Source organism: Pleurodeles waltl, chromosome 10 (genome assembly GCF_031143425.1).
Source record: "Pleurodeles waltl isolate 20211129_DDA chromosome 10, aPleWal1.hap1.20221129, whole genome shotgun sequence".
In the NCBI taxonomy this organism is placed as follows: Eukaryota; Metazoa; Chordata; class Amphibia; order Caudata; family Salamandridae; genus Pleurodeles; species Pleurodeles waltl.
This window is the reverse complement of record NC_090449.1, coordinates 343,268,303-343,295,102: the sequence shown is the minus strand read 5'-3', so window position 1 is coordinate 343,295,102 and position 26,800 is coordinate 343,268,303. Positions and strand designations below refer to the sequence as shown.

Below are 26,800 nucleotides of genomic sequence, written 5' to 3'. Positions count from 1 at the left end.
GACCTGTTATGTCCCTCAATCTTTGCTCAGGACAGCTCATTTCTTAATCCGTTTTCAATCTCAAATAGAAGCGGGTCTAGAACGACAAAAACAAGTTGAGACTAAGAAAACTAGGTTTTGGAGGAAAATTACACCTGATTCCTTTGCTAAGACCTACAATCCCCCTACAATGCCTACGATTTCTGACATTGATTTGGGGCTACTAGAATACCACAACGCCTTAAATGTGGCTTTTGACAAGATAAACCCTTCAAACCTTGCTCCTCTAAGATGCAAGGTAAACATGCCCCTTGGTACACGGCAGAGCTGAAAAGGCCTTGTGTAAAAAGCTGGAGAGATGGTGGCGGCATACAAACAATATATCTACTAAGGAGGCCTGGAGAGCATCCTTAGCCAGTTACCATTGCAATATCAAAAGAGCCATTTCCAATCAAATCAATCTAGCCGACTGCTCCTCAAAAGAGATATTTAGGGCCTCGTTTACTAGGAAATTACGCAGCCTGATGTGCTGCTCTGCGTCATTTTGAAATTGCAGGGATGCGCCATATTTACAGAACTATGACACATCCCTCTACTTTCCTCTGTGCTCACGCACAAACTGATGTCTAGCTCCAACTCAGGAACCCTTGCACCATGGTGCAAGGGTGCCTGCGCTGCGTGGATGATTGTTTATGTGTAGGAAGGGACAATTAATGGCATTTTCCTCTTTCGTGAAAGAGGAAATCACTTGAAGAAATAATGTTATTTCTTCCCATTGCGCCAATTTAACGCCATCCCTCAGGTGGCATAGGAATCTGATGCATTCCCAGACTTGTAAATCTGGGAATTAGTCTGATTCCGTCTGGTTCCATTGGTGTTGCGTAGGGAACACCCACAGCATCATCCATGGAACACCCCTTTCGTGCAGTGTTATGCGTGAAAGGGGACCATATGTACAGGGCCATTAAAAGCCACACAAGGTGGCTTTGCGTGCCCTTGTAAATATGGGCCGGCACACTGTGCTGCTAGAGCTTAAAAAAACATGACGCTCAGGTGGTGCAGTGTGCCACTAGGGCCTTGTAAATGAGTCCCATTTAAAGTTCTAAACTCTTTCATTAATCCTCTTGGCCTGTGCACAAAGCATTCATGCATCTCAAGAACTATGTGATTCCTTACCTAACTACTTTGAAGACAAAATTAATGGATTTATTTAGACTTTTCCAATACAGAGGCTGCAGTGAACAATCAGTCTAACTCTAATGGACTGATTGTCAGCTGTGTTGCTAGTTTGGATACTTTCACTGCTTTACATCTGATCTAATCCATTGTCCTCAGCTAAAGCTTGATGCCCCCCCTTGACGCCTGCCCACCTAAGATTTCAGCATCTCTATCTAACCACCTTGCCAGCATGGAAACAGCCCTAGTGGCTGTCAATGATTACATAAGATGCTCCCTTGATGCAAGAAGTCCAGTTTTGCTCATGCTGCTAGACCTATCTGCAGCTTTCGACACTGCTCCAGACTGCTCTAAAGGCTAAGGGAGATTGGAATCCATGGTACAGCCCTACAGTGGTTTGAGGATTTTCTCACTAATAGAAAACAGACTATCACCCTAGGTTCTTTTAAATCTCTAACAAAGGGGTGCCACAAGGCTCGTGCCTCAGCCCTACACTGTTTAACATTTATGTGGCACCCCTTGCCAAGATTGTTAAAGCATTTGGCTTCAAATTACACTCCAATGTGGATGACACACAGTTACTATAAGCTTCTTTGTTAAGGATTTGAGTTGTGTTAAAGAGTGTTTTGCATCAGGATTGAGAGCCATTGCTGCTTGGATGACCGACAGTTGTCTCCAGCTGAATGCCAGCAAAACCGTGATTTTGCTATTTAAGAAGGACTAATAGCTTTGGGCTCCCAACTGGTGGCCTTCTGAACTTGGTACTGCCCCAAGCCCCAAACAGGATTGTTAGGAACCTGGGTGTTTGCCTGGACCAGTCTCTCAGAATGAAAGAGCAAGTTCTTAGTACTGTTGGGATCTGTTTTCACATGTTGCGACTGTTGAGAGGGGTTTTCTGCTCCTTCCACTGTCATTAAGAAAAACAGTAGTTCAGGCACTGGTCATAAGCAGTTTGAATTATGGAAATGTGTTACTGGTTTCCATAAATGAGACTTTACTATCTAAATTACAAATTGTACAGAATACTTCTGTGCACCTCAACTATAATCTTCAGACGAGGACAGCAACCTCTCCCCTAGTACGCTCTCTTCACTGGTTGCCTCCCCCGAAGAGGATTCTTTTTTAAATGTTCTGTCTCACACGTCACTTATCGAGAAATGGCCATGTTATTTATCTCCTAAGTTCACTCTCTATCATCTAGTAAGAGCCTTATTTTCCAGTGATAAACAGTGCTTACTAAACCCTGACGGATCACAACATCTTGATCAGGGGCAGGTCCTTCTCCTACCTAGCCCCCTTGCACTGAAATGCTCTTCCTTTACATATTTGCCAGTGCCCAGATCACATCAAATTTAGGAAAGTGCCGAAGACTGTATTGTTTTCATTTTCTGTATTTTTCTGTATTCGCAGCCTGTGGTCTGTAAGGCGCTCAGTGCTGAGATACCCCTTCCGGGGTGATTCGTGCATGATATAAGCTAAATTAACATAACATGAGAAGGTGTAGAGTTAACTCCTTATACATGGTGGTGGATCAGATGCCCATTTAAGGGTAATGGCCATCGCCCTGTCCTTCAAAGTTAACTCTATGAAGCCCACCACTGTAGAATGCCTTCTTTCACATAGTTAGATTGTAATTAACATTTCTATCATGTTGGGGAGACTAGTACATGAGCACTGATTATTATCCTCACTTTGGGGGTACACTTTCTCTGCTCACATTTGTTGATGAAAATTCGGTCAGCATGACAAATATTGGAGGATATTCGAAAAGGTTGTTTCTTCACCAAAATTGTTCCTCCCCTAGTGGATACATTCACTTTTGCAAATAAACATCTGCTACTCAGTCAGCCATGAATATGGCATATTTTCCGCTTTTTCTGGCTGAGGTTTGAAGCCCATAGACATGCGGAAAGGAAAACTACTGACCGAATTTCTGAACTTTTAAAGGGGATGTTAATCTGTTGCCATGATCTCAGGATATCTGCCTATTGCTTGGCCTGAGCTACAGCCAGTTGCACTGGCCATGGTCCTATTGCCCATTCTTCCTATCTGCCTGTTCGATCTTCCTGGGCTGCTATGTGTCTCAGTGTTTCCGTTCCCATCCATCTCCTGTTAGCTCCTGCCTCCTCCCATGTGTCCAATTCCTTTGCCACTCAAGTATTCCAGTTTACACTGCCTGCAAGCCCGCATAAATGTCCATTGCTGTCGCTCCCACTTTTCCACATGTTTGATCCACATAGACACAATCTCCTCTCTTGACAGATTCCCTTGTGCATTCCTTCCAATGCATTCTCGCAATCCTGCCTCCCTTCTCCGTACTGACAGGCAACCTCCCCCATCAGGTGGTACCAGGTTCCCTCACTCAGCAGCGCACATCAGAGCGAGTTTGTTTCGGAGATTAAGTTAAGGGACACTCTCTAGAATGCACCTTCATTCCTTTGAAAAAACATTGGCGACGAAAGAGTGGAGAAACCTATTTGTTCTCTAGAGTGTATGAAAGCGTTGAACCAACTATTTTTCAAAATTTTCAAGAAGCAAGTCACCCTTATAGAGTTCACGTTTAAAATATCGAACGTTTGGAACAGTTATTATTCACTCTCTGAAATACAAAACAGTGTTTCTATTTGGATGTTCTACATGTTTTAAAAATACCAGTACTAAAAAATGTATCTTCGTAATTCATTGTATATGTTTGCAAAATGTTTTACGCATCTAATGCAGGTAGAATAAATGTGCAAATGTGATGCTGTAAGAACACTTTATTTGAGGCCTGTAAGAACGTCCAACTAACTTTCTGGGCTTTTGATTTTAGTATTCTTTGACAAAGTATAGAATTTACTTTAGCTCTATGTGGACATTTGGCGTTTTCATAAGATTACAGTGCTCTCCATCATCAGGACAGTCTCTGCAAGGTTCACAGCTGCTAGCAGTGCCTTTGTCAGACAGGTTTACTTAGGTTCATAAGGCTGCCTCTTGTGCAATTCCCCACACATTTGTTTATCAGTAGTGTGTGGATCTTAATGTCTGTTTTGAGGTGACAGTCCCTCAAAGCTTCTTCTCTTAAAATTCATAAATTCTCTTAGCACTAACCATCTTGTTTGTTTTACTGCTATTGCACCTATTTAAAATGATGACCTTTGCCATATAAATGTGTTGTAGCTGGCTACCCTACAAATCGCCCTCCTCGATGTATATGCCCTTCTGTATGCCTTTCAGTACCATCACTGAGCCGTTCTGTTGTCACAATAGCCCTCAAAGCCATCACGATGGCATCTGTTTCAAAGATCTGTGTCAGTCAGCATGGTCTATCAAAATGGTGGAAACAGTCTACATCATAACTCTCAGAACTGAAGGATTACAGATATGTAATTCTTCTAGCCACAGTCCAGAGAGATGCCAATCCCCTCTAATGATTATGGAAGATAGGAAGGGGCTCGCTCAGGGGAATATTTCTTAACAATTAGGAGGTGACTGCCATCCACGGAGCATTCAGGTACAGTCGGAATGGGCTCACCCCATTGTGGATAAAGACACTGATGTCGAACTCGATTTATAGGGGTTTAATAAAGCCATATGCCCACCCACCTACTACTTCTCTCACCTTCAGGTACTCCTCTTTCCACCAAGTGCAGTTCTTTGATAAAGCCATCTTTGAAGAGGATAATGAAATGGCAAATTCTGTGATCACTGCAGATTTGTATCAAACTGGATCAGTCGTTGTCCGAGTTTCACGTCTCCTTGAACAACACTAGGTCTTTCTCTTCTCACTGCTCCTGGTAAGAATGACCCACTCGATGAGACTGTTTTTAATAATGTCTCTCTACATGGGCACAGGGAAACCCTTCCGACTTTCCTAGTTCAGCATAAATATGATAAATCCTTGAAAAGAATACATTCCGAAAAGATTGTGCAGTTGTGACCCCTTCCTTCTGGACGCTTCTCAAATCATTGTAAATAAATAATATTGTGTGAATAACATAAGCACAAAAGCAATATTGTGATACCTGATTGCTCTCAAGAGAAATTCACGTGCTATCAGGAAAATATTTTCCTCTTTTCCATTAGCCAATAAAAATGTAACTAATGTTGAGCGGCACGTGAAGGGAAGGTGGTATGTACATTGACTCACTACGGAATAGTCCAGGGTCTGGTGCTGCAGCTTATTAATACCTCGGGCTCTTACTTTAACTGCCCTCAGTCCCTCCATGTTTTCTTTACTTTCATTCCCAGGTGAGGTGTCCACTGTTCCTAATGGGAAGCATCACCCGTCTCAATCAGCGGAAGAGGCTACAGAAGCTACGGAGGTACCAGAGAGCACAGCCAATGAGACCGAGGTGGCACAGGTCCGGCCTGGTCCCCTCACAGAGCACGTGTTCACAGATCCAGTTCCTGCACAGTCCGTGAATGGTAAACCCGGCAGGTACAGTGCAGTCCTTTCTCAATGCTCTGCTATTCAGATTCACGAAATGGGGGAGATGTGTGTCACCTCACAAGAGGGCGGCAAAAGCATTCACTGCCAGTGTGTGGGGGTAGTTTCCCAACGGGGATAAGATTGGTGTAGCAGAGAGCATGCAACTGCACGTACAGCAGTGAAATGAATAAGGATCACAGAAAAAATGACCTGATTGGTACTTTCTTGCAAGAGAGGATGCAATAGATAGGTTGATGTCAGCTGCCAGAGATTCCCCAGGGAAGTAGACAAAATAAAGAGGAATATAGGGAAAGGGTGATGCTGTCAGCTTCAGTCAGATGTTGCTAACTGCTGCATGGCCGGGTACCTGGAGAGAACAACAATGGGCAGCAGTGCTGGATGCGAAGAGAGGACCGCAGGTGATGAGACAGAAAAGAAATATCATAAGGATTTCATCTTCCGGCTTCAGTGTTTCCAAAAAGCATGAAACAGTAGTGCAAAGAACAGTGAAAATGCTGTGCTGCCAAGGAAGCAATACGACTAACAGAAAGAAAGGAGTTTGTCATCACTGTACACACCATAGTCACACTGAGGGCATTGTGTCCATTTGTGGAGGTCTCATTTCTGTTTTCAGTTAATATGAAGCTACCAATACGTTAAAATATTTCCCACAAAGGTCTGTCAAAGCTGAGGTAAGGACTTAAATGGAGAGGGGAACAAAGAGGGCAACAAAATAATGGAAGGATTTTAGAGTACTCTAGGGAAGACGAGATAAGATTTGCTGCAGGTGGCTGTAGATTATAATAAACAGTTTTTCAAAGAAAGAATGGTAAATTCTTGAACCTGCCTGACAGCAACAGTATTGAATTCAAGAACGCAGAATGCAGAAAGGCCGTTTGCAGTCACACTGGAGTGATTTTAGTGTCACATGATGATATAATAAGGCCCAAGACTCTGTTGTGTGGAGAGTTGTAGGATATGGGGGTCTGGCGATCATTACGTGATGTTGTTACCAATGTATCTAAAATGTTTTTCTCCACATAGTGACAATGGTCAGCAAAAGACCGAGCCAAGTACGACGCAGCCAGAGACCGAGACAAATGGGGAGGTCACCAGTTCATCACCCACCATGTGGCTTGGGACGCAGAATGGATGGTATGGTGCTCTCATCTACTGTTTTGTGATTGTTGCTCCGTCAGTCATATTATTAATGTTGAGATTTATTGTATTATTGGATGGGCCTTTTTGGACACTGTTGTAATTGGGTTGGATTGCAGGGTAGGGGCGTTGTGGAGAGTGTACAACAATAAAACTCTATTTTATGTATAGGTTGAGGTTTTGTTGTAAAATGGAAAGGGATATTGACATGCCCAAGGGGGAATCTCAAGTTAGGGTTAATTTTGTAAACCAGCAATGGGTCGATTACTCTTCAACCCCATTCTCTGGGATGGGTTCCCTGTCCAGGTCTAGTAATGCTTTATTGTGGTTTATTCGATATGTCAGACGCACTGCAGCTGGCTGGAGGTATTTGCCCTTTTTCAGTTTTGCTCACCCAAATACAGTGCTGAGATTGTGATTTTAACTTTTATGCCACCTCAACGACCCAGGTGTGAGCGCAGTCTGGAATGAGGGCCTAAGTTTTAGAGAGAAGCAGAGTGGTCTGGAATGAGGGCCTAAGTTGTAGAGAGAAGCAGAGTGGTCTGGAATGAGGGCCTAAGTTGTAGAGAGAAGCAGAGTGGTCTGGAATGAGGGCCTAAGTTGTAGAGAGAAGCAGAGTGGTCTGGAATGAGGGCCTAAGTTGTAGAGAGAAGCAGAGTGATGGTCTCACAGAGGAAGCGTTTTGAAAGAATTGAGGGCAGCTATGAAAATGCACCTTCCTGATATGGAATGTCAGGGGATGGTGGCCAGCACAATGGCAGAGGGTTCTAGCATACCTGAACTATAGAGTGTTCACCTTCCTTTCTTACAGGAATTCACTTTACTGGAACGTAGGATGCTAAGCTTTCAAAATAATGGAGGGAGCAGCTATACTGCTACTCAAATAACCAAGAGTTGATTTCCCTGAAAAAGGGTGATGGAATAATAGCTTGCACTAATGTTAGCACTATTTTGTGAAGTATTATTCACTTCTCTGTTTGCAGTACTTTGTCCTGCTTATGGACCAGGTGACAATTTCTTGGCTGAAGTATGTCTTCCTAGACTGACACCTGACTAGGGGGATGGATTGGTAGGCTCGTTTATTGCAACTGTGTTAGAAGAGACTTTTCTGGGCAGGAGCAAACCCATACAGGAGTTATGCCACATTTAAGGACTTCTTTCTACAACAGCTTCTAGACCTGTATTACTCTCCACATCTGAGGAGTGGCTTCTTCCTACCATGAAAAGGGATAGTAGTGGTACTAATGAAACCGGATAAAGATCTCTAAGAGAGCTTACAGTCCCTGGCTCACATATAAGAGATCTTTGTTTTGAAGGATAATGAAATGTGAGTCTGGGGTTGGGTGGCAGGCAATATCTGGTGGTCTTGCCCTCTGTTACTATATGTGTTTCTTGCTGTATATATTTAGGTTGATGGTGACCCTCTCCATAGCACCCAATCTGATAGAGACTTCTAGCTGCAGATTCCTTACCTTTGATTTTCCCAGGTGTCAGACTAGATCCAGAAGAGTAACTCTGTACACCATCGGGTGGCTTCGTTCGGTTCTGCGCGGCATCATCGGCAGCACCAGAAGTAACATTGTGGTTACCTATATAGGCACCACCCAGGTAGGCAGACATCAGTTCTTTTCTTTCCGCACCAGTTAGCAATGATCTATAGAAGAGCAATCCCTCTGCCTCTTTTTGACAGTTTTTTCTTATACTGTTTGTTGGCTATTTTTTTAAGTGGATCGAGGATGTCTTCTAGGAAGGCAGGTTTCAAGCCATGTGGTGCCTGTCACCACGCCATATCGGTAACAGACCCCCATTTGTTCTGTTTGTGGTGCCTGGAGGGCGACCATGACTCCAAGTCGTGCTTGGACTGCCTGGCCATGGTGTCAAAGGCTTTGAGAGAATGGTCCCTAAAGCTGCATGCAGCCCAGCAGTCAACACCACTGAACGTGACTCCTCGGAGGTCACGGTCCTGCTCAAGGAGAAGGTTGTGGAACCTCTCCAGGAGCCCCAGGTCCTCTTCGTACCACTGCGTGTCATCACAACACTTGGGGAAGAGACACAAGAAGCACAAGAAGTTGAAGCATGCTTCGACTTCACCTGATCCAGCGTTGATCAACGTTGACTCTGGTGCCAGCAGGGCCCATTGATCCTAGGTCATTCCTTGAGCATTTGTCAGAGCAGCCAGGCTTAGGGGAGGAATTGAAGGGGCCACTGGACTCTTTAGAATACCAATTAGGTACATCTTTGGACTGGTATGGGGAACTTGGAGATGCCAGTGGACTGGACACATCTCCAGATACCAGTTTGCTTTCTCCTCCTACCGTGGTTATGGAGGAGGGAGCATCTTATACAATGATGGTGAAGAGAGCAGCGGAAGTCCTCGAGCTTCCCTCAGTGGTGGTCAAGACTAATCTTTTGACAAAAGTGCTTCAGCCTGGAGCTTCCTCTTCGGAACCCCTTCTCCCCTTCAATGAAGCACTGACTGATGTCCTGCCGGGAACCTGGTCCAAGCTCAGCACAGGGGCTCCTGTGAGCAGGACAATTGCCCACCGCCATCGCCCTGCCCTAGGTGACCCTTTCCTCAGCCAGCACCCCACACCTGAGAGCCTGGTGGTCCAGGCCTCAACTTCCCATGACGCATTTCTTGCCACTCCCCCGGACAGGGAATCCAAAAGGCTGGATACTTTGGTAAAGAAGATTTTTTCTTCTCCCAGCCTATCATTGTGATTAGTGAACATTACATGCCTTTTGAGCTGTAGGATATGGTTGCGCAAGTGCTGCCACAGATCCCAGAGGAGACACAGGCCATCCTCTCCTAAGCAATGAAAGATGGGAGACATGCAGCAAAGTTCAACATTAGGTGTGGATTGAACACGACTGACTCGCTGGGCAGAGCAGTTTCATCAACATTGCCCTTGAGGCACCACACCTGGCTGAGAACATTTGACTTTTCGGGGGATGTTTAGACCAACCTCATGATCATGCCCTTCAACTTGACTCGTCTTTGTGGAGAGAAGTCAGACTCGGCACTGGAGCGCATTAAGGACCCTCGGTCTACTGCCAAGTCCTTTGGCCTCTCACTTACGCCTCTTTCCCAGTCTGCCTTTCGATTCTTTCATGGCTACCTAAGTGGCGTGCCACCATTGTGAGAAAGTAGCCTCCTTCTAGCCTTGGTACCCCCACTTTTGGCCTGTTTGTGAGTATATGTCAGGGTGTTTTCACTGTCTCACTGGGATCCTGCTAGCCAGGGCCCAGTGCTCATAGTGAAAACCCTATGTTGTCAGTATGTTTGTTATGTGTCACTGGAACCTGCTAGCCAGGACCCCAGTGCTCATAAGTTTGTGGCCTATATGTGTTCCCTGTGTGATGCCTAACTGTCTCACTGAGGCTCTGATAATCAGAACCTCAGTGGTTATGCTCTCTCTTTTACTTCTAAATTTGTCACTAACAGGCTAGTGACTAAATTTACCAATTCACATTGGCATACTGGTACACCCATATAATTCCCTAGTATATGGTACTGAGGTACCCAGGCTATTGGGGTTCCAGGAGATCCCTATGGGCTGCAGCATTTCTTTTGCCGCCCATAGGGAGCTCTGACAATTCTTACACAGGCCTGCCACTCCAGCCTGTGTGAAATAATGCCCACATTATTTCACAGCCACTTACCACTGCACTTAAGTAACTTATAAGTCACCTATATGTCTAACCTTCACCTGGTGAAGGTTGGGTGCAAAGTTACTTAGTGTGTGGGCACCCTGGCACTAGCCAAGGTGCACCCACATCGTTCAGGGCCAATTCCCCGGACTTTGTGAGTGCGGGGACACCATTACACGCGTGCACTGTACATAGGTCACTACCTATGTACAGCGTCACAATGGTAACTCCGAACATGGCCATATAACATGTCTAAGATCATGGAATTGTCACCCCAATGCCATTCTGGCATTGGGGGGACAATTCAATGATCCCCCGGGTCTCTAGCACAGAACCCGGGTACTGCCAAACTGTCTTTCCAGGGTCTCCACTGTAGCTGCTGCTGCTTCCAACCCCTCAGACAGGTTTCTGCCCTCCTGGGGTCCAGGCAGCCCTGGCCCAGGAAGGCAGAACAAAGGACTTCCTCTGAGAGAGGGTGTAACACCCTCTCCCTTTGGAAATAGGTGTGAAGGCTGGGGAGGACTAGCCTCCCCCAGCCTCTGGAAATACTTTGATGGGCACAGATGGTGCCCATCTCTGCATAAGCCAGTCTACACTGGTTCAGGGATCCCCCAGCCCTGCTCTGGCGCGAAACTGGACAAAGGAAAGGGGAGTGTCCACTCCCCTGACCTGCACCTCCCAGGGGAGGTGCCCAGAGCTCCTCCAGTGTGTCCCAGACCTCTGCCATCTTGGAAACAGAGGTGTCTGTGGCACACTGGACTGCTCTGAGTGGCCAGTGCCAGCAGGTGACGTCAGAGGCTCCTTCTGATAGGCTCTTACCTCTCTTGATAGTCAGTCCTCCTTCCTAGGTAGCCAAACCTCCTTTTCTGGATATTTAGGGTCTCTGCTTTGGGGATCTCACCAGATAACGAATGCAAGAGCTCATCAGAGTTCCTCTGCATCTCCCTCTTCACCTTCTACCAAAGGATCGACCGCTGACTGCTCAGGACGCCTGCAAAACCACAACAAAGTAGCAAGACGACTACTCGCTACCTTGTATCGCTTCATCCTGCCGGCTTTCTCAACTGTTTCCAGGTGGTGCATGCTCTGGGGGTAGCCTGCCTCCTCTCTGCACCAGGAGCTCTGAAGAAATCTCCTGTGGGTCGACGGAATCTTCCCCCTGCAACCGCAGGCACCAAAAGAGTGCATCACTGGTCCTCTGGGTCCCCTCTCAGCACGACGAGCGTGGTCCCTGGAACTCAGCAGCTCTGTCCAAGTGACTCCCACAGTCCAGTGACTCTTCAGTCCAAGTTTGGTGGAGGTAAGTCCTTGCCTCCCCACGCTAGACTGCATTGCTGGGTACCGCGTGATTTGCAGCTGCTCCGGCTCCTGTGCACTCTTCCAGGATTTCCTTCGTGCACAGCCAAGCCTGGGTCCCCGACACTCCTTCCTGCAGTGCACAACCTTCTGAGTTGTCCTCCGGCGTCGTGGGACTCCCTTTTGTGACTTCGGGTGGACTCCGGTTCACTTTTCTTCCAAGTGCCTGTTTAGGTTCTTCTGCGGGTGCTGCCTGCTTCTGTGAGGGCTCCCTGAGTTGCTGGGCGCCCTCTCTGTCTCCTCCTCCAAGTGGCGCTATCCTGCTCCCTCCTGGGCCACAGCAGCACCCAAAACCTCTATCCTGACTCTCGCAGCTAGCAAGGCTTGTTTGCGGTCTTTCTGCGTGGGAACACATCTGCAAGCTTCATCGCGACGTGGGACATCCATCCTCCAAAGGAGAAGTTCCTAGTCCTCTTCTTTCTTGCAGAACTCCAAGCTTCTTCCAACAGGTGGCAGCTTCCTTGCACCCTCAGCTGGCATTTCCTGGGCTCCTGCCCACTCTCAACACTATCGCGACTATTGGACTTGGTCCCCTTGTCTTACAGGTACTCAGGTCCGGAAACCCACTGTTGTTGCATTGCTGGTGTTTGTTCTTTCTGCAGAATCCCCCTATCACGACTTCTGTGCTCTCTGGGGGTAGTAGGTGCACTTTACACCTACCTTTCAGGATCTTGGGGTGGGCTATTTTTCTAACCCTCACTGTTTTCTTACAGTCCCAGCGACCCTCTACAAGCTCACATAGATTTGGGGTCCATTCGTGGTTCGCATTCCACTTTTGGAGTATATGGTTTGTGTTGCCCCGATACCTATGTGTTCCTATTGCAATCTATTGTAATTCTGCACTGCTTGCATTACTTTTCTTGCTATTACTTACCCAATTTTGATTTGTGTACATATAACTTGTGTATATAACTTATCCTCATACTGATGGTACTCACTGAGATACTTTTGGCATATTGTCATAAAAATAAAGTACCTTTATTTTTAGTACTTCTGTGTATTGTGTTTTCTTATGATATTGTGCATATGACACCAGTGGTATAGTAGGAGCTTTACATGTCTCCTAGTTCAGCCTAAGCTGCTTTGCCATAGCTACCTTCTATCAGTCTAAGCTGCTAGAAACACCTCTTCTACACTAATAAGGGATAACTGGACCTGGCACAAGGTGTAAGTACCTCTGGTACCCACTACAAGCCAGGCCAGCCTCCTACAACCATGCCTCCATATGTCAGTCACCATCCTCTGGAAGCTCCACAAGCTGTGCGAGGACGTGGATGCAGTACATTCCCACCATGTGGGTCAGATAGCCAGAAGCCATCCGTCACTAACACCCTGGCAGCTGCAGCCTGCTAGTCTGGTTCTGCAAGCCCTCTTAGTCTGGTTCTGCAAGCCCATAGGTGCCCAGTTGGCGAGAGAATCAGACATCATCCACTCCACTGGCAGTCCATTACATCTGACAAATGTGTCTTGCAGATCATTCGGAAGGGCTACTCCTTCCCCTTCGAGTCTTCCCTTCCCCCTTTACTGCCAACTCAAGAACGGCTGATGGGAGTTCATTTATCTTTACTCTGAGAGAAAGTTATGGCTCTCTTGGCAACGGGCGCTATAGACAGGGTCCCTATATCAGAAGAAGGCAGTGGTTGGTTTTCCTGCTACTTTCAGATTCCCAAAAAGAACAAGGAACTTCACCCTATTCTAGATCTCAGAACCATCAATCTCTTCCTCCTAAAAGGAGAAATTCAAGATGCTCACTTTAGCTCCGGTCTCGGCTGTTCTAGTTCAAGGAGACTGGCTTGTAGCACTGGACTTGGAGGATGCGAATTTCCACATCTCCATCCTGCCTACCCACAGGCGTTACCTGCGGTTCAAGGTAGGTCCCAAGCACTTTCAGTTTCCTGGGCTCCCCTTTGGCCTTACCAGCGTCCCTCGGATGTTCACCAAGGTGATGGTGGTGGTTGAAGGTCATCGCAGAAGATTAGGAGTGTCAGTCTTCTCCTATCTCGACGACTGGCTGAAGGCAGGCTCGCCTGAGACTGTTGTCTCCCATCTCCAGACTATGCTAGACCTCCTGCATTCGCTGGGGCTCACTATAAATGAGCTGAAGTCACACCTGACTCCTTCAAGATGCTCCCTTTCATCGGAGCAGTTCTGGACACAGTGCAGTTTTAGGCTTATCCTCCTGTGCAGTGAGTCCAGGATATTCTGGCTATGATACTGATGTTTCAGTCTCTGTCCTGGATTTCGAGGAGAATGACTATGAGGCTTCTGGGCCTCATGACCTCCTGCATCCTGTTGGTAAATCATGCCAGATGATATATGCGGGCTCTGTAGTGGGACCTAAAGTTCCAGTGGGCGCAGAATGAGATGAATCTCTCTGACATGGTCCAGGACTGGGAGGGAACTGCAAAAAGCCTGCAGTGGTGGCTAAGGAACTGCAATTGGGTCAAAGACAGACTCCTCTTCCTTCCCCAACTAGATCTCACAGTAGTGATGGATGCGTCATTCCTGGGGTGGGATGGCCATTTGGGTGAGGTGGAAATCAGACGACTCTGGTCTTCGGCAGAATCTGGACTCCACACCAACTTGATGGAGCTCCATGCAGTCTGGCTAGCATTGAAAGCATTTCTTCCCTTTCTCAAGGGGAAGGTAGTGCAGGTGTTCACAGACAACACTACCGCCATGTGGTACTGCAACAAGCAGGACGTGTTGGGGTCATGGACCCTTTGTCAAGAGGCACTACGTCTCTGGATGTGGCTGGAACAGCAGGGTATAAAACAGTGGTGATTCATCACCTGGCAGGTTCTCTGAACTCTTCATTGTTACCCTTGCCCAGCAGAGCTCTGCTCTGGGAATTCTTAAGGGTTATCTCTCCGCTCTGTTTACCTTTCTGAAGCTGCCCGACTAACCCTCTTTATTTAAGTCCCCTATTGCAAATAGGTTTCTCAAAGGGCTTGTACATATGTTTCCCCCTACGCCGTTTATCATGTCTCAGTGAGATCTTAATGTAGCTCTCACATAGCTTGTGTGTGTTCTCTTCGAGATGCTGTACAGTTATCCTCTCCGGCTGCTTACCATCAGGACAGCCTTTTTTAATGGCAATAACATCTGCCTGGAGGGGAGTGAGTTGTAGGCTTTGTCATCCAAGCCTCCCTATTTGAGTGTTTGCAGAGAAATTGGTGCTTCACACTAGGGCCTCTTTCCTCCTGTACGTTGTGACCCCATTCCATTTGGGACAATTAGTCACCCTGCCCACCTTGCTTGCAGCTCCACATCCCTCTAAAGGAGAGGAGCGACTCCACTGCTTGGACCCCAAAAAAGCATCGTCATTCTACCTTGACTGCACAAAAGAGTTTCGGGTGGACAGCCAACTCTTCGTGGGCTTTGTCGGAGCTAAGAAATGTCGGGCAGTACAGAAGCAAACCATTTCATGCTGGGTAGTTCTCTGTATAAAGATCTGCTATGTCCTGGCCAGGAAACAGCCTCCGGAGGGCTTAAGGACCGCACATACCTGGGGAATGCTGCAACCTCGGCTTATGGAGTCTTGGTCCTGGACATCTGCCAGGCAGCAACGTGGGCATCCCTGCACTTTTGCAAAACACTACTGCCGGAAGAGTCAGGTTCATAGGAATGGGCATTTTGCCCAATGGGTCCTGCTGGACTTGGTAGTCTAATTTGTCCGCATCCTATCGCCGGTATGGTATTGCTTGGGTATCTATTCAGAGTTAAGGAATCTGCAGCTAGAAGTTTCTATCAGATGAACAAGTTACTTACCTTCAATAACCCATTATCTGTTAGAGAATATATCTAGCTCAGATTTATTAGACCCACCCATGCCTCCAACTATCCTGACAGATTTTCTAGGGTTAGGGTTTCTCCCTTTCAGGGCCCTAATTTGGACACACATTCGTCAGTTCACTTCATTGCTCTGCACTCCTGGCGTGGAAAGTCATGCAAGGTAACTGACATCCGGACGCCTGGGTAGCACCTATGTAGGTGAGCCAAAATCACTTTGGGCCCCAACGACACAGACAATGGTGCTCTGAAGTGAACGGAGCCACCTGACAGCGTGCAGCGGTACTCCACACGCAAAGATCTTACAGATCCAGTCTGACACGTGGGAAACTTAAAGGTAAGGAATCTGCAACTAGATATAGGGCCTAATTCAGACTTTGGCGGGCAACCGAGGCCACCCGCCAAAGTCCTGCCGACAAATGACCGCACCGCGGTCAAAAGACCGCAGCGGCCATTCTCACATTTCCGCTGGGCCTGCGGGTGCTCTCCAAAAGAGCGCCCGCCGGCCCAGCGGAAATGCCCCTGCAACGAGGATGCCGGCTCCGAATGGAGCCGGCGGAGTTGCAGGGGTGCGACGGGTGCAGTGGCACCCGTCGCGATTTTCACTGTCTGCTCAGCAGACAGTGAAAATCATGGTGGGGCCCTGTTAGGGGGCCCACAACACCCGTTACCACCAGCCTATTCTTGGCGGTGAAAACCGCCAGGAACAGGCTGGCGGTAAGGGGGTGGACGATTCCCTGGGCCAGGGGAAAACCGGCGGGAAACCGCTGGTTCCCCTTTTCTGACCGCAGCGTTACCGCCGCAGTCAGAATGGCCCAGGAAGCACCGCCAGCCTGTTGGCGGTGCTTCCTCTGCCCTCTGCCCTGGCGGTGTTACACCGCCAGGGTTAGAATGAGGGCCATAGTCTACCAGATAATGCACTACCGAAGGTAAGTAACTTGTTCATCTTGGACCTTTCCAACTAGACTTCAACTTCTCATTTGATGACGATGACAAAGAGGAAGACATTTTATGGTTTATCTGTTTTTATTGCAGGACTCAGACAGTTAAATGAGGGTGTCCAAAACAAAAGGGTCCACTACTGAAATTCTCCACTGGGTCGGGAATCCTAAAAACAGAAACAGCAAGCAGTGAATGTCAAGGAGGGAAATACAGGCAGGAAAATGTAGAAGAAAGGAAAGAAGAGAAGGGATTAGGAATGTAAGCGGAGAGAGCAAATAGTCTCACTTCCCATGCCCCACCTCACAGAGTGCTCAACAACAGTTGAAAGCAGGCAATACATCTGTCACTGGGGCACACAATGTGACATAAACTAGTTTTCAGCAGGTACTTCACTCAAGAGATGCCCATAATGCCATCCTAAAATGAGAGAGCTGCTGCCACTGTAGACAAAAGAAAGAATTTATTATTACCTGCCAAATTAAATGTAACTGATAACCAAAGTGATGCCATGGTAACCAGATACACCAGATCCCTCCTGAGAGTCAATTGTTGTCTCTTGCTTTGCATTTAGAACTCCATAACAGGGAAGAGGAAGATGTATTTGTCATCATAATTTGCATTGTGAATGAAGTCGGCAATCTCAGATTATGTATTTGGCAGTTAGGATCTTGGAGACTCACTGTAAGTGCATTCCCTGACTTGGCAGCTCCGGTTACCCAGAGAGGTAGTGTATAGACCTTATTCAACAAATAGGAGCTAAATTGGTCTGGAGAATTTGTGATTTTTGAAAAAGGATCAAGTTAGATCAAATGCATCGATTTCAAGAGCTAGGATGAAAAATCCCAACCGTTCTCCGAGCTTTCCAAAACCTTAATCTCAGTTTCTAGTATCATCATTGTATCCACTGCCAGTTACTGGAAGTCAACCACACCGACCCCATCATTTTCGATGTCTCTGTCAGTAGTCTGTAACCTTTGTACAGCTGCTACTGAGCTTTAATTTTTGTCCTGTTGTTTAATAATGGACTCCAAAGCTCCCATAATCTTCTTTTGCTCTTGCAGTAGGTTACTTTTCAGAGGGGGCCGAAAAGAATCATTCTTGTCCTTCTTCCTTCCTTTGCCTGCCTGCTGTGTTACTACTGATTTCGAACAGGTTTCCATCATACTGCATAATGGTTGATCAAACCCAATAGAGCTGCTACTGTTGACAGGGAGGCCTCCAACTTTAGATTCTGCAACTCGGATACCTCTGTAGCCAAGTACTTGCTCCTTACTGGCTCCAGTTATGCTGACTGCACCACTACTCATCAAGAGGGAGCTTCCTGCCAACATGTCATCTCCTCACTGCAGGCCCCAACCGCATCAGGCAAACTGTCTCACAACCAAGTACTGTGACACAGGGATTCCAGCCGTGTGGCAACCACCATTTTGTTTTCAGCCTCGTTACAAGATCACTCTCACATGCCTCCTAAGGATTCTGTAGTACATCTAGCTTCTTTGATTGCATCCAGTGCCACACCAGCAGTGAGGACCCACCCCCTGCCACTCCTGTGGAGAGGAGAGCCCCGTGCACTGGTTCAGTGGACAGAAGAATGGAGCTGAAATTGGGAGCCTAAGAGAAAGTCTGAATGCTCTGAGCACACTCCGTGGAGGCTGGGAGGAAAGAGTCCGCTTTTGTAATGCAAGAGTGAACTCTGGCCCTAATTCTCAATAGATTGTTTAATTTTTATGTGGGTGATGTGTGAGAGTCTATCACATACATTTTGCACAGAAATGTGTGTTCGTTTCATGCAACATCCATAAAAACGTTTTCTTTTGGATCAAAACAGTACCTCAAAGTGAGTAATTGGAGGGTTTTGCAGTGATTATTCGCAGTAATTTTAGTGAGCTGCAGCTGTGTTACAATATTGAAAACACACCTCACTATTCCATAATATTAGATTAAACATTTAGAATTTGGACAACTGTGTAGTGTCAGTGACCTGGACAAAGAAGGCATGAAAGAGCTGAAATTGGATCGTAACTTCAAAGCTGTTCCGAACAGGGCCCCGAAAAATACGTTTGTCCTAGGGCCCCGAGAATCCTTAAGATGTCCCTGGCAGAGGCACTGAAGGCCCAGCACCCCCGTCCCCAGCCCTTCCTGAGCTGCACTGTCAGTAAACCGTGCGGGTCACAAGTTTCAAACAGGCTGCTCCGCTGCTACAGTGCCTTCCTCTTTAAAAAGTTATATGAACATTTTTACATCATTTTAAAGTGGTGATGTGGAGCTCTGTTCACTGTGATACAGGTCACAACAAATTGAACTCGGGGGGACAGCATAAACCTATATTCAAAACACTGTGTGTCTGAGAAAGGCCTCTATAATAAGACAGATGCATAAGCATGTTAACAGATGATCCTGCCGAACAGCTTAAACACTACAATGACACTTCCAGAAACAATCATCAGACCTCACCACTCTCCAACGCCCTTAAATGTCAACCCCAAATTTCATTTAATTTTTCCACAAAGGTACGGCCTAAATCTAACCTTAACTACCTCACCGCAAAGTGCACCTCCCTGTCCAACCCAGGAGGCACCACATACCATTAACTTTCCTTCTGACACCTCAGACGAAATTCCACCTCCTCTATCCCCGCCACAAGATGATCCGCGTGACCTGAACTGGGACTATCCATAACATCCATACCCAATTAACAAATACCTGTCACACCAGTGTCATATTATCCATTCAACATTGGCATAGAAACACATTTGTTAAACTACGCACCTGCTTCATCAAATACACCAGCCAACAAAGGAGTAAATAAAAAGTGCGGGCCTCTCAAACTAACCTCAATAGGACCAGCAACCTCCCTTCTCCTAATAACCCGCTACACACAAAGGGGCATATTTAACAATCTTTCATGCAGTGGGAAAGGGAAGGTATGCGCCGTATTAACACTATACAGCGTACTCCTGTCATTTCCTAGCCCTGGAGCACTTTTGGCTGCCTAGCGCGTGCGTTGTAAGCAGGATTGTTTTTGTGTGGGAAAGGGCACTTTCCCGCACAAAAACAATCCTTAGATGCATTTTCCTCTTTCTATGTGTGCTGCAGAGTGCAGCGCAGTTAGAAAGAGGACACAACGATGAGAACTAAAGATATTTCTCCTCGTTGCGACTCTGGTGGGAAGGCAATAAGTTCTGACGCATTCCCAGATCTGCCAATGTTGGTAAATCTAGTAATGTGTCAGAATCCATGGGTGGATGTGTGGGAATACCCACCTTCCATCCATTGAACGCCTCCCTGCCGCAGAGTAATGCAAGGCAGTGATTTGTGCTGCCTTGCATTAGTCTAGATTTATCAAGCAATGCAGGGCTATGCAAAGTGGCCTTGTGGCTTGCTATATCTCATTTAGGTTTTACGTCGCCCTTACACCCCCTTGCATGGTGCACAGGCGATGCAAAACCTTGTTAAATCTGGCCCAAAGTATACTTCTTTCTCTCTTGAAAGACAAACAATTGGTGCTTAGCGCAACAAACCAAAAACAGACCGCAGCAATTGTATATATGGGGTAAGAGGGAGGGACAAAGTTCTCCCACTGTCCTCCCTTGAACGGCTAGTTACCATGAAATGGAGAGCCCTTGTACCATACCCTTCCTGTAATCCCTTGCTAATCCCACCCGAGCCTTATTACCAATTTAATGTTTTTGCCATCATCACCAATCTAAACAGCCAGGGGAAAGAGCTCCATACCAGCAACAAACCACTCTCCCAAACCCCTAGAAGTCAACCTGAAATTGTTCTTAACTCTTCCAGAGAGCAAGTTCATAAAAGTAAACTAAAGCATTGTAATGCGAAACACAACTCCATGGCCAAACCTGCAGGAAACACTGTTTACTTCTGCCACCTCAGAAGCACTATGGGCCATATGTACGAACACTTTTTCCCATAGACACAGAATGGGTAAAAACCTTTGCTACATCTGGCCCTATGTCTCAACCCTCTTTCCCTCCCCAAGATGATGTGCTCAAGCAGATAATATCCTTATGCTTATCAACAAGAACCTGCCTAAAGAAAAATCCTCCTGGAGGAGTTTTCTGCCACACACTTCAAAACTAAAATGTATTCTCCTACAATGATGCCAACTTATCCCTCAATTCCATTAAACATAACTCCCTGACCTTGAAGGAGAAATTTGCCCATTGTCTCTTATATAAAGGTTATGTCTCTTCGTCTTGTTTCCGTTATGCCTAATGCCCCAATCTCTCCATCCTTTCATTTCTACAAAAGTTCCTAATTTCTTTGTTTATCTTTCTCCTAGCCTTATCAATTGTGGGTGGTTTAAATGTCCCACACTAAATCTACTTCATAATGAGCTGTCTATACAATAGTGTTGTCCCGACCCTCAACCTCTTAATTCTCCCTATAACTCTCTTCAGGATTTTCAGTAGGGCCAAACCTTTTAATTGCACAAAATCCTTTACCTCTACATGAATAACTAAAGCTTCAGGGGAGGTGCGACCCTTGAACTAATCTTCTAACATAGTTCGGAGCTAGCCCCAATGTAGTCACCTCCCCCCACCAGTTTATCTGCACTATACTGTTATGAAAGCGAAGCTGCTTTCCATATAACCTCCATCTTTACCCTTCGGAATGCCCATTTTATGAACAAATGTCTGCCGATCCAAATTCTAATCATTCCACGTATTTGGCCTTGAAGCAAACCTAGAACAAACAGCAAAAGAAAATAAATATTCTTACAATGATGCAGTCCATTCCAGTCTTATCTATCTCTTAAAGCAATCAGAGCCCCATCTACTCAAATCTCTAATCTGTCTTGTGTAGTACCTTCTAATCTTTGGCTCTGTAGCAGTACCAAAACGAGTTTTACACTTTCCTACCGTAAGCAAAGCCTATGCAAACCCTGTGCCTAACCTTCAGTAACTGAAAAGTCAGCAATAGCATACCATCAGCATGCCAGAGCAACAACCCAATGCCCAAACCCAACACTATAAAACTGTTCCAACAAGTCACTGGGCAAATATGCTCCCTAGTATACTAATTCATATACACAAATTTAACTCTAATCCGTTTTTGTAACCCCAGCCATAATCTCAATCTTTTCTCCGCTACCATGACAACTTGCTTAGATTCACTATCTGCCTCTCAACAATTCAGAGTACTCTAAATGCTCCAAAAAATATCCATAACATAACTTCTTCAAGCAGCTTTTCTTCCTGGTCCTCAAAACATTCACCGCCTTAGGCTGACAGCATCTCCTGCAACACACATACTGTACTTGGCCTCCCTAATTTCAATGGTGGTTAACACTCCCTCATCCATACTCTGGTATCCTCTTGGCCTTCTCATCTGTCCAGGGTTCATACCCCCAGAATAAAGTTTTTCAAAATGCTATACCCATCAACTTAACTGCAGTCATTACTTGGAACAAAGCTTTGTCCATTAAGGCCTTTATACCAAGCATTGATAAAGCCAATAAGTCTGTTACCGCATCTGTCCTTATTTGGTCTTTATTGTTAATTTATAAGGGGACGCGTTAGAGGTTTGATAGACCTTTTACTACGCTTGGAGTAATTCCACCATAAGTCCCAAATACAATGCAATTACTTTCTCATAATCAATAAACATCATCAGATATTCTTTGGAGTCAGTAATCTTCACACACCATGACCCATTTGGTCACGAATAACCACACCTTTATGTAAAAGTTAGAATGCTTATTTCCCTAGATTAACAATGCTAATGTCACGTAAGTTAGTCTCAAAGCCAGATGGTAAACATACATAAACAACACCAGTTGAACAAATCTTCTAAAGAATCTCAATTTAGCTAGCACATTGAGAGTTAGGCATTCAAGAGTCACAATACAGGTCAAAAGCAAGAACAACTGCACAATAGAAATAGCTTAAATCTAGATTCAGCAAATTAACAACATTAACTCTTTTATTAATTATTTGTTAACATTTCTGGGTCTCCCTAACTAACCTTCTGATTAGAATAGAATGTTTGGGCTTCATGCAAAACAATTTTAGTCAAAGTTAATTTGGAAAAAAACATCTAGCTATGGCTCCATCAAAATAGCGATTGGTACCTAGAAACAAAGAACAAACTTACAACATGAACAAAAGCATTTGTTTATACCTCTCCTCATGTGGATCAGCAAGCTGTGATTATCTTTGTCAGTTGGACATCAGTTCGGTCAGCATCAGCAACGTGCAGAGAAAGGGGATAGTTCAAACATAGGGGTCTCTAAGCAATCTCTGAACCATTTAAGAAGCAATGTATAAGGGATCAGCATTCAGCATCGGAGTTTAAGCAATAGAGTTAAAGATAGGAACAAAGTCATCAGGAACTGTTCAGCTCCTCAGACAGGATAGAATAAGCGTGCCTCCCCTATGTGCAGTTGGGCTAAGTCAAATTCACCTAAAGAACTTCCCACATTGCCATTGACCAGGAAATCGTCTGTTTACAATAAGTCCAATAAGGATTAAACCCTAAATCTAAGATATATCCAAACTGTCTTTCACATATCGATGATTGGCACCTTTTCTCTGGTTCCTATCGTTAGGCTCGTCAGGTAACCTTTTTGTATCCATCCGCACTCCAGTCAGTACATCAATTGTTAGCTTCTGGGAACATCGCTGTCTCACGCATCAAACTATACAGTGTAACAATTACTACTACAAGATATTCTAGCAAGCAGTTCTTATGGGAAAGTTAAAGACATCTTCTAACATTTGGTCAACAGAGTGTGAATAATACATGAATTAATTTCTCTGGACATACATTCCCACGATTTTATTAACCAGAGCAGCTTAATATGAGGCTGTGCAGACCAGGCCCAAACTTTGCTAACTTAAGGCCTATAATTAATAAACAGATATATAACATGAAATCATTAATATAACACACTGCTACATTTTTCTTAATGCAGGCACTTTAATATTATTATTATTTAATAAAAGCATTACGTATTTACTGATGGCCACTCAAGTGGGCACATTTTCTAAATCACACATTATTTTCTATATTAGTCAAATTCTATAAAAATTCTTAATCCAAAATACATAAAATTCATTAGTAATAAATTCAGCATTCACAGGTCTCATCTATGTGAGAGCTACTGGCTTTATCAATGTATTTTACCCATGCTGTAGAGCAGCATGGCTACTGTGCAGCGTGGCTAAAAGTGATTATAAAAGCACTATGTCATAGTCATGGCACTTATGGAGAGAGGGTGAAAGTGAATGTGAACCTAAAAAAGCATTATGACACGGCAAGCACTGGTTGCATAAAACACTTCAATACCTTTTAGCTGCATGGCAGGTGGGGAGCAACACAGACAAAAGGAGGGTGGGAAGGAATAGGTAACATGTACCACGGCGAGGGTAGAGGATTGGGGGTACGAAGCAACACAGACATCAGAAGGGATGACATGGGAAGGAAGATGTAACACGGGCAACGGTTGGTGGAAGCAGTAAGAGAAAAATAAGTGTGCCTTAAATTACATCAGTGTAATGAAAACAATATAAATAAAACAGTGCCAACTCAAGTGAAGCGTGAAAAAGTATCAACACTACAATTAAATAGCAACAGTGGAAAATGCGGCAAATCTTTACTCAGCACTTGCGGCAAATTTTTGTCCAGCGCAGAGAGGCAAGCTCTTGGGGGAGGAAGACGTTGGTGCTATGATTAATGGTTAAAGCATGGATAGAGAAGAGAGAGTGGGAGTGTAACACAGACAATGGAAGTGTGGGAGCTTAAGAGGCAAGACGGACAGCGGGTGGGAAGGGGGTTAGGAGGGAAGAGGCATCACGGACAACAGGAAAGTGTGGGGTGAGAGGGTGGAAGCAACATGGACATCACGGAGTGTGGGTGTGGTAGAGAAGGAGCAACATGGATGACAGGGAAAGAAGGAAAAAGAGCATCTCAATCACAGTGCCATCAGTGGAAGGACACTAATCAAGATGAAGCAGTCAATATTTGATTCAGACGAAAGAAGTGAAGCCAACATGTGCTGCCCAATTAAGGAGGCAGTAAAAAAGAATGACAATAAAGCCCACAAATCATAAGCAATCAGCGGGCATCCAGCCTGTTCTAGTAAACAATATCTCTTGCAAGAGGGAGCACATGCACTGTCACAGGTGAGACCTAAAAATCACAATGTCCACTGTCCTCTTTTCAAAATAACAATCAAACCCTGACCTGCTCTGTGCCCAGTTTGCAGTAAAATCCTGCCACAGCTATCTGTAGGACCTACTGGTCAACACTGCCAGGGACTGCTCACTTAATTGAGTCACTCTCAGACGATCTGCCATATTGTGTTTTGTCTGAACTTGGTAAAAACAACATTTTTAAGGTCCAGACTAAGCGTATGGCCTCTTCTATACTTTTAATATACTATACAGTGTCATTTAAAAATCCTTCATTGCTAGTGGTCAGTCATGCCTCTTTGTCCCTCCTTTTTCTCTTTGGGAGCAGGGACTAACTACTGTATAATTACGCTTTGTCATGTTCATCTGTTCTTTGGGGACTTCTTTCTTTGGTTTCTTGCTCATGTTCAGGGAAGCTTCCCTTTTCATTTGAACAGCTTTCTTGCTCTCAGCTAACGTTCTCTGTGAGTGTTTGCTTTTTCCAGGATGTTGTTACTTATTTTTTTCAGCTAGCATATAACTCTTGTCTCCCCTCCCTCATAACCTGAATGCACACCGTAAACGTTTTCATAAAAACGGGCGCCAACACAGGACAAGTGCATTCAATTAAAATTTGCAGGGCCTCGCATCTGAAGTCTCTCTTCGCCCTCCCTGCCAGCCTGCACAATATTCACACACTGCGCATAGCTTATCTCCCTCATTGCTATAAATCTTCCGAGGCTGCTTGTTTCATTTGCTCTCACGTCTATTCCACTCCATCCCATGCCCAGAACCAGAGCGCTGTGTTTTCATTTTTTTCTATGTCTTTAAAAGTTTACAGTGTTTGAATTAAGACAATATATGTGTGCTATTTTTTCTGTTGGTCACTGCTGTAGTTCCCTGTCGCTGATGGTTGTGTCGCTTTTAACACCATCAGATCATTCATTGTTTGCTGCTGTTCTGAAAAGTGAAACGAACTCCTGTATTAAATAATATTTTTTACAAATAAAGTTAAATAGAAAAAATAAATACATATGGAGTTCACTTTATGGAATTGGAATATAGAACCACTGTTTATTATTTGTTATTTATGCCTGTCATCCTCTCAGTTCCTGGCTGGAGGGGAGAGAGTCGTGTTTCTTTGCGAAGAACACGCAGAATCCTTGCACAGCGATGGCTAACAGGGACGGCTGTCAATGGAACAGCACGCTGGGCAGCCTAATGATATCTAAAACGGAATAGAAGCGAATGTCAGCCCTTAATTATACATGTTGTCAGGATCCCATCTATTGTTTAAGTTTGAGTGAAGATAAGGAAGCTGCACGGCTCCCGTCTTTCTCTGCCTTCGGGCAGTAAACGATTGGCCGCACCTGCCGCCTGCCTTTATATTTTGTCCTCACACTGAGCTGTCAAAGGGCCCCGCAGCGTGTGACTCGTGTTCGGCCAATCGAAGTGCACTAACCATGGAAAAGCTAAGGCCTATGCAATCAAATAGTTGTTTCTTGGATTTGTGGGATGAGAGGCCTGCCTTCAGTTTATCCTGGGTTTTCACCAGCAACACGAAAAGCAACATTTATTTTCCAACTGATCCGAACATTTTCTAAAACGTTGTTGATTTTTGCAATTCGATCCGTATTTGAATTACTCTTAATGGATATCCTGAAATACATTTTTGAAACTGAGGAGGCAATATCCATGGCTTCTGCAAAAGTGTATTGATTAACTGCTGTACATATCAATACTACACTGAAGACGTCTGTGTGTTTATTCTTGTGTAGTGTTAGCATGCAGCTGCTTCTGGGCGCTTTTCCAACAGGGGAGGGTGAAAACAAAGCACCCTCTGGCTCATTACTCAGGGAATATATTTTGAAACCGGTGGGTTTTACGATCTTCTCTGATGTTCTGGTTCTCTTCTTTCCTTCTGAAATGGACAAGTGAGCATTCTCTAGCAAATGTCCCCTCCCACCTCTTATATTAAAAAGTATGTCCTGCGCCCACCAACTTATTAAAGAGTGGTGTTTTCATGCACTGCTTTAGAATGGAGTAAACATTTGTACCTAATACTTTGTATTGTAGGTCAGTAGATCCTCAGCATCCTGAACCTTCATGTGCTCACGCATGTTAAAAGTATTAAAATTGCTGATTCGTCCATTGAGGTAGTGATACAGAAAATTGCACACACCAGGCTTTGCGTATATGT

At 45.2% G+C, this 26,800-nt stretch overlaps 1 protein-coding gene across 6 annotated transcripts in view; it reads left to right on the top strand.

The window, feature by feature from the left end:
• The window catches only part of MAPK8IP3 (mitogen-activated protein kinase 8 interacting protein 3), a 729,083-nt gene that overhangs the window by 513,530 nt on the left and 188,753 nt on the right, over window positions 1–26,800 (top strand). For all 6 annotated transcript variants that reach the window (XM_069210571.1, XM_069210567.1, XM_069210566.1 and 3 more), the window contains exons 20-21: window positions 5,386–5,575; window positions 6,611–6,721. In XM_069210571.1, the coding sequence (XP_069066672.1) occupies window positions 5,386–5,575; window positions 6,611–6,721 (301 nt within the window). The remainder of the gene's footprint in view (window positions 1–5,385; window positions 5,576–6,610; window positions 6,722–26,800) is intronic.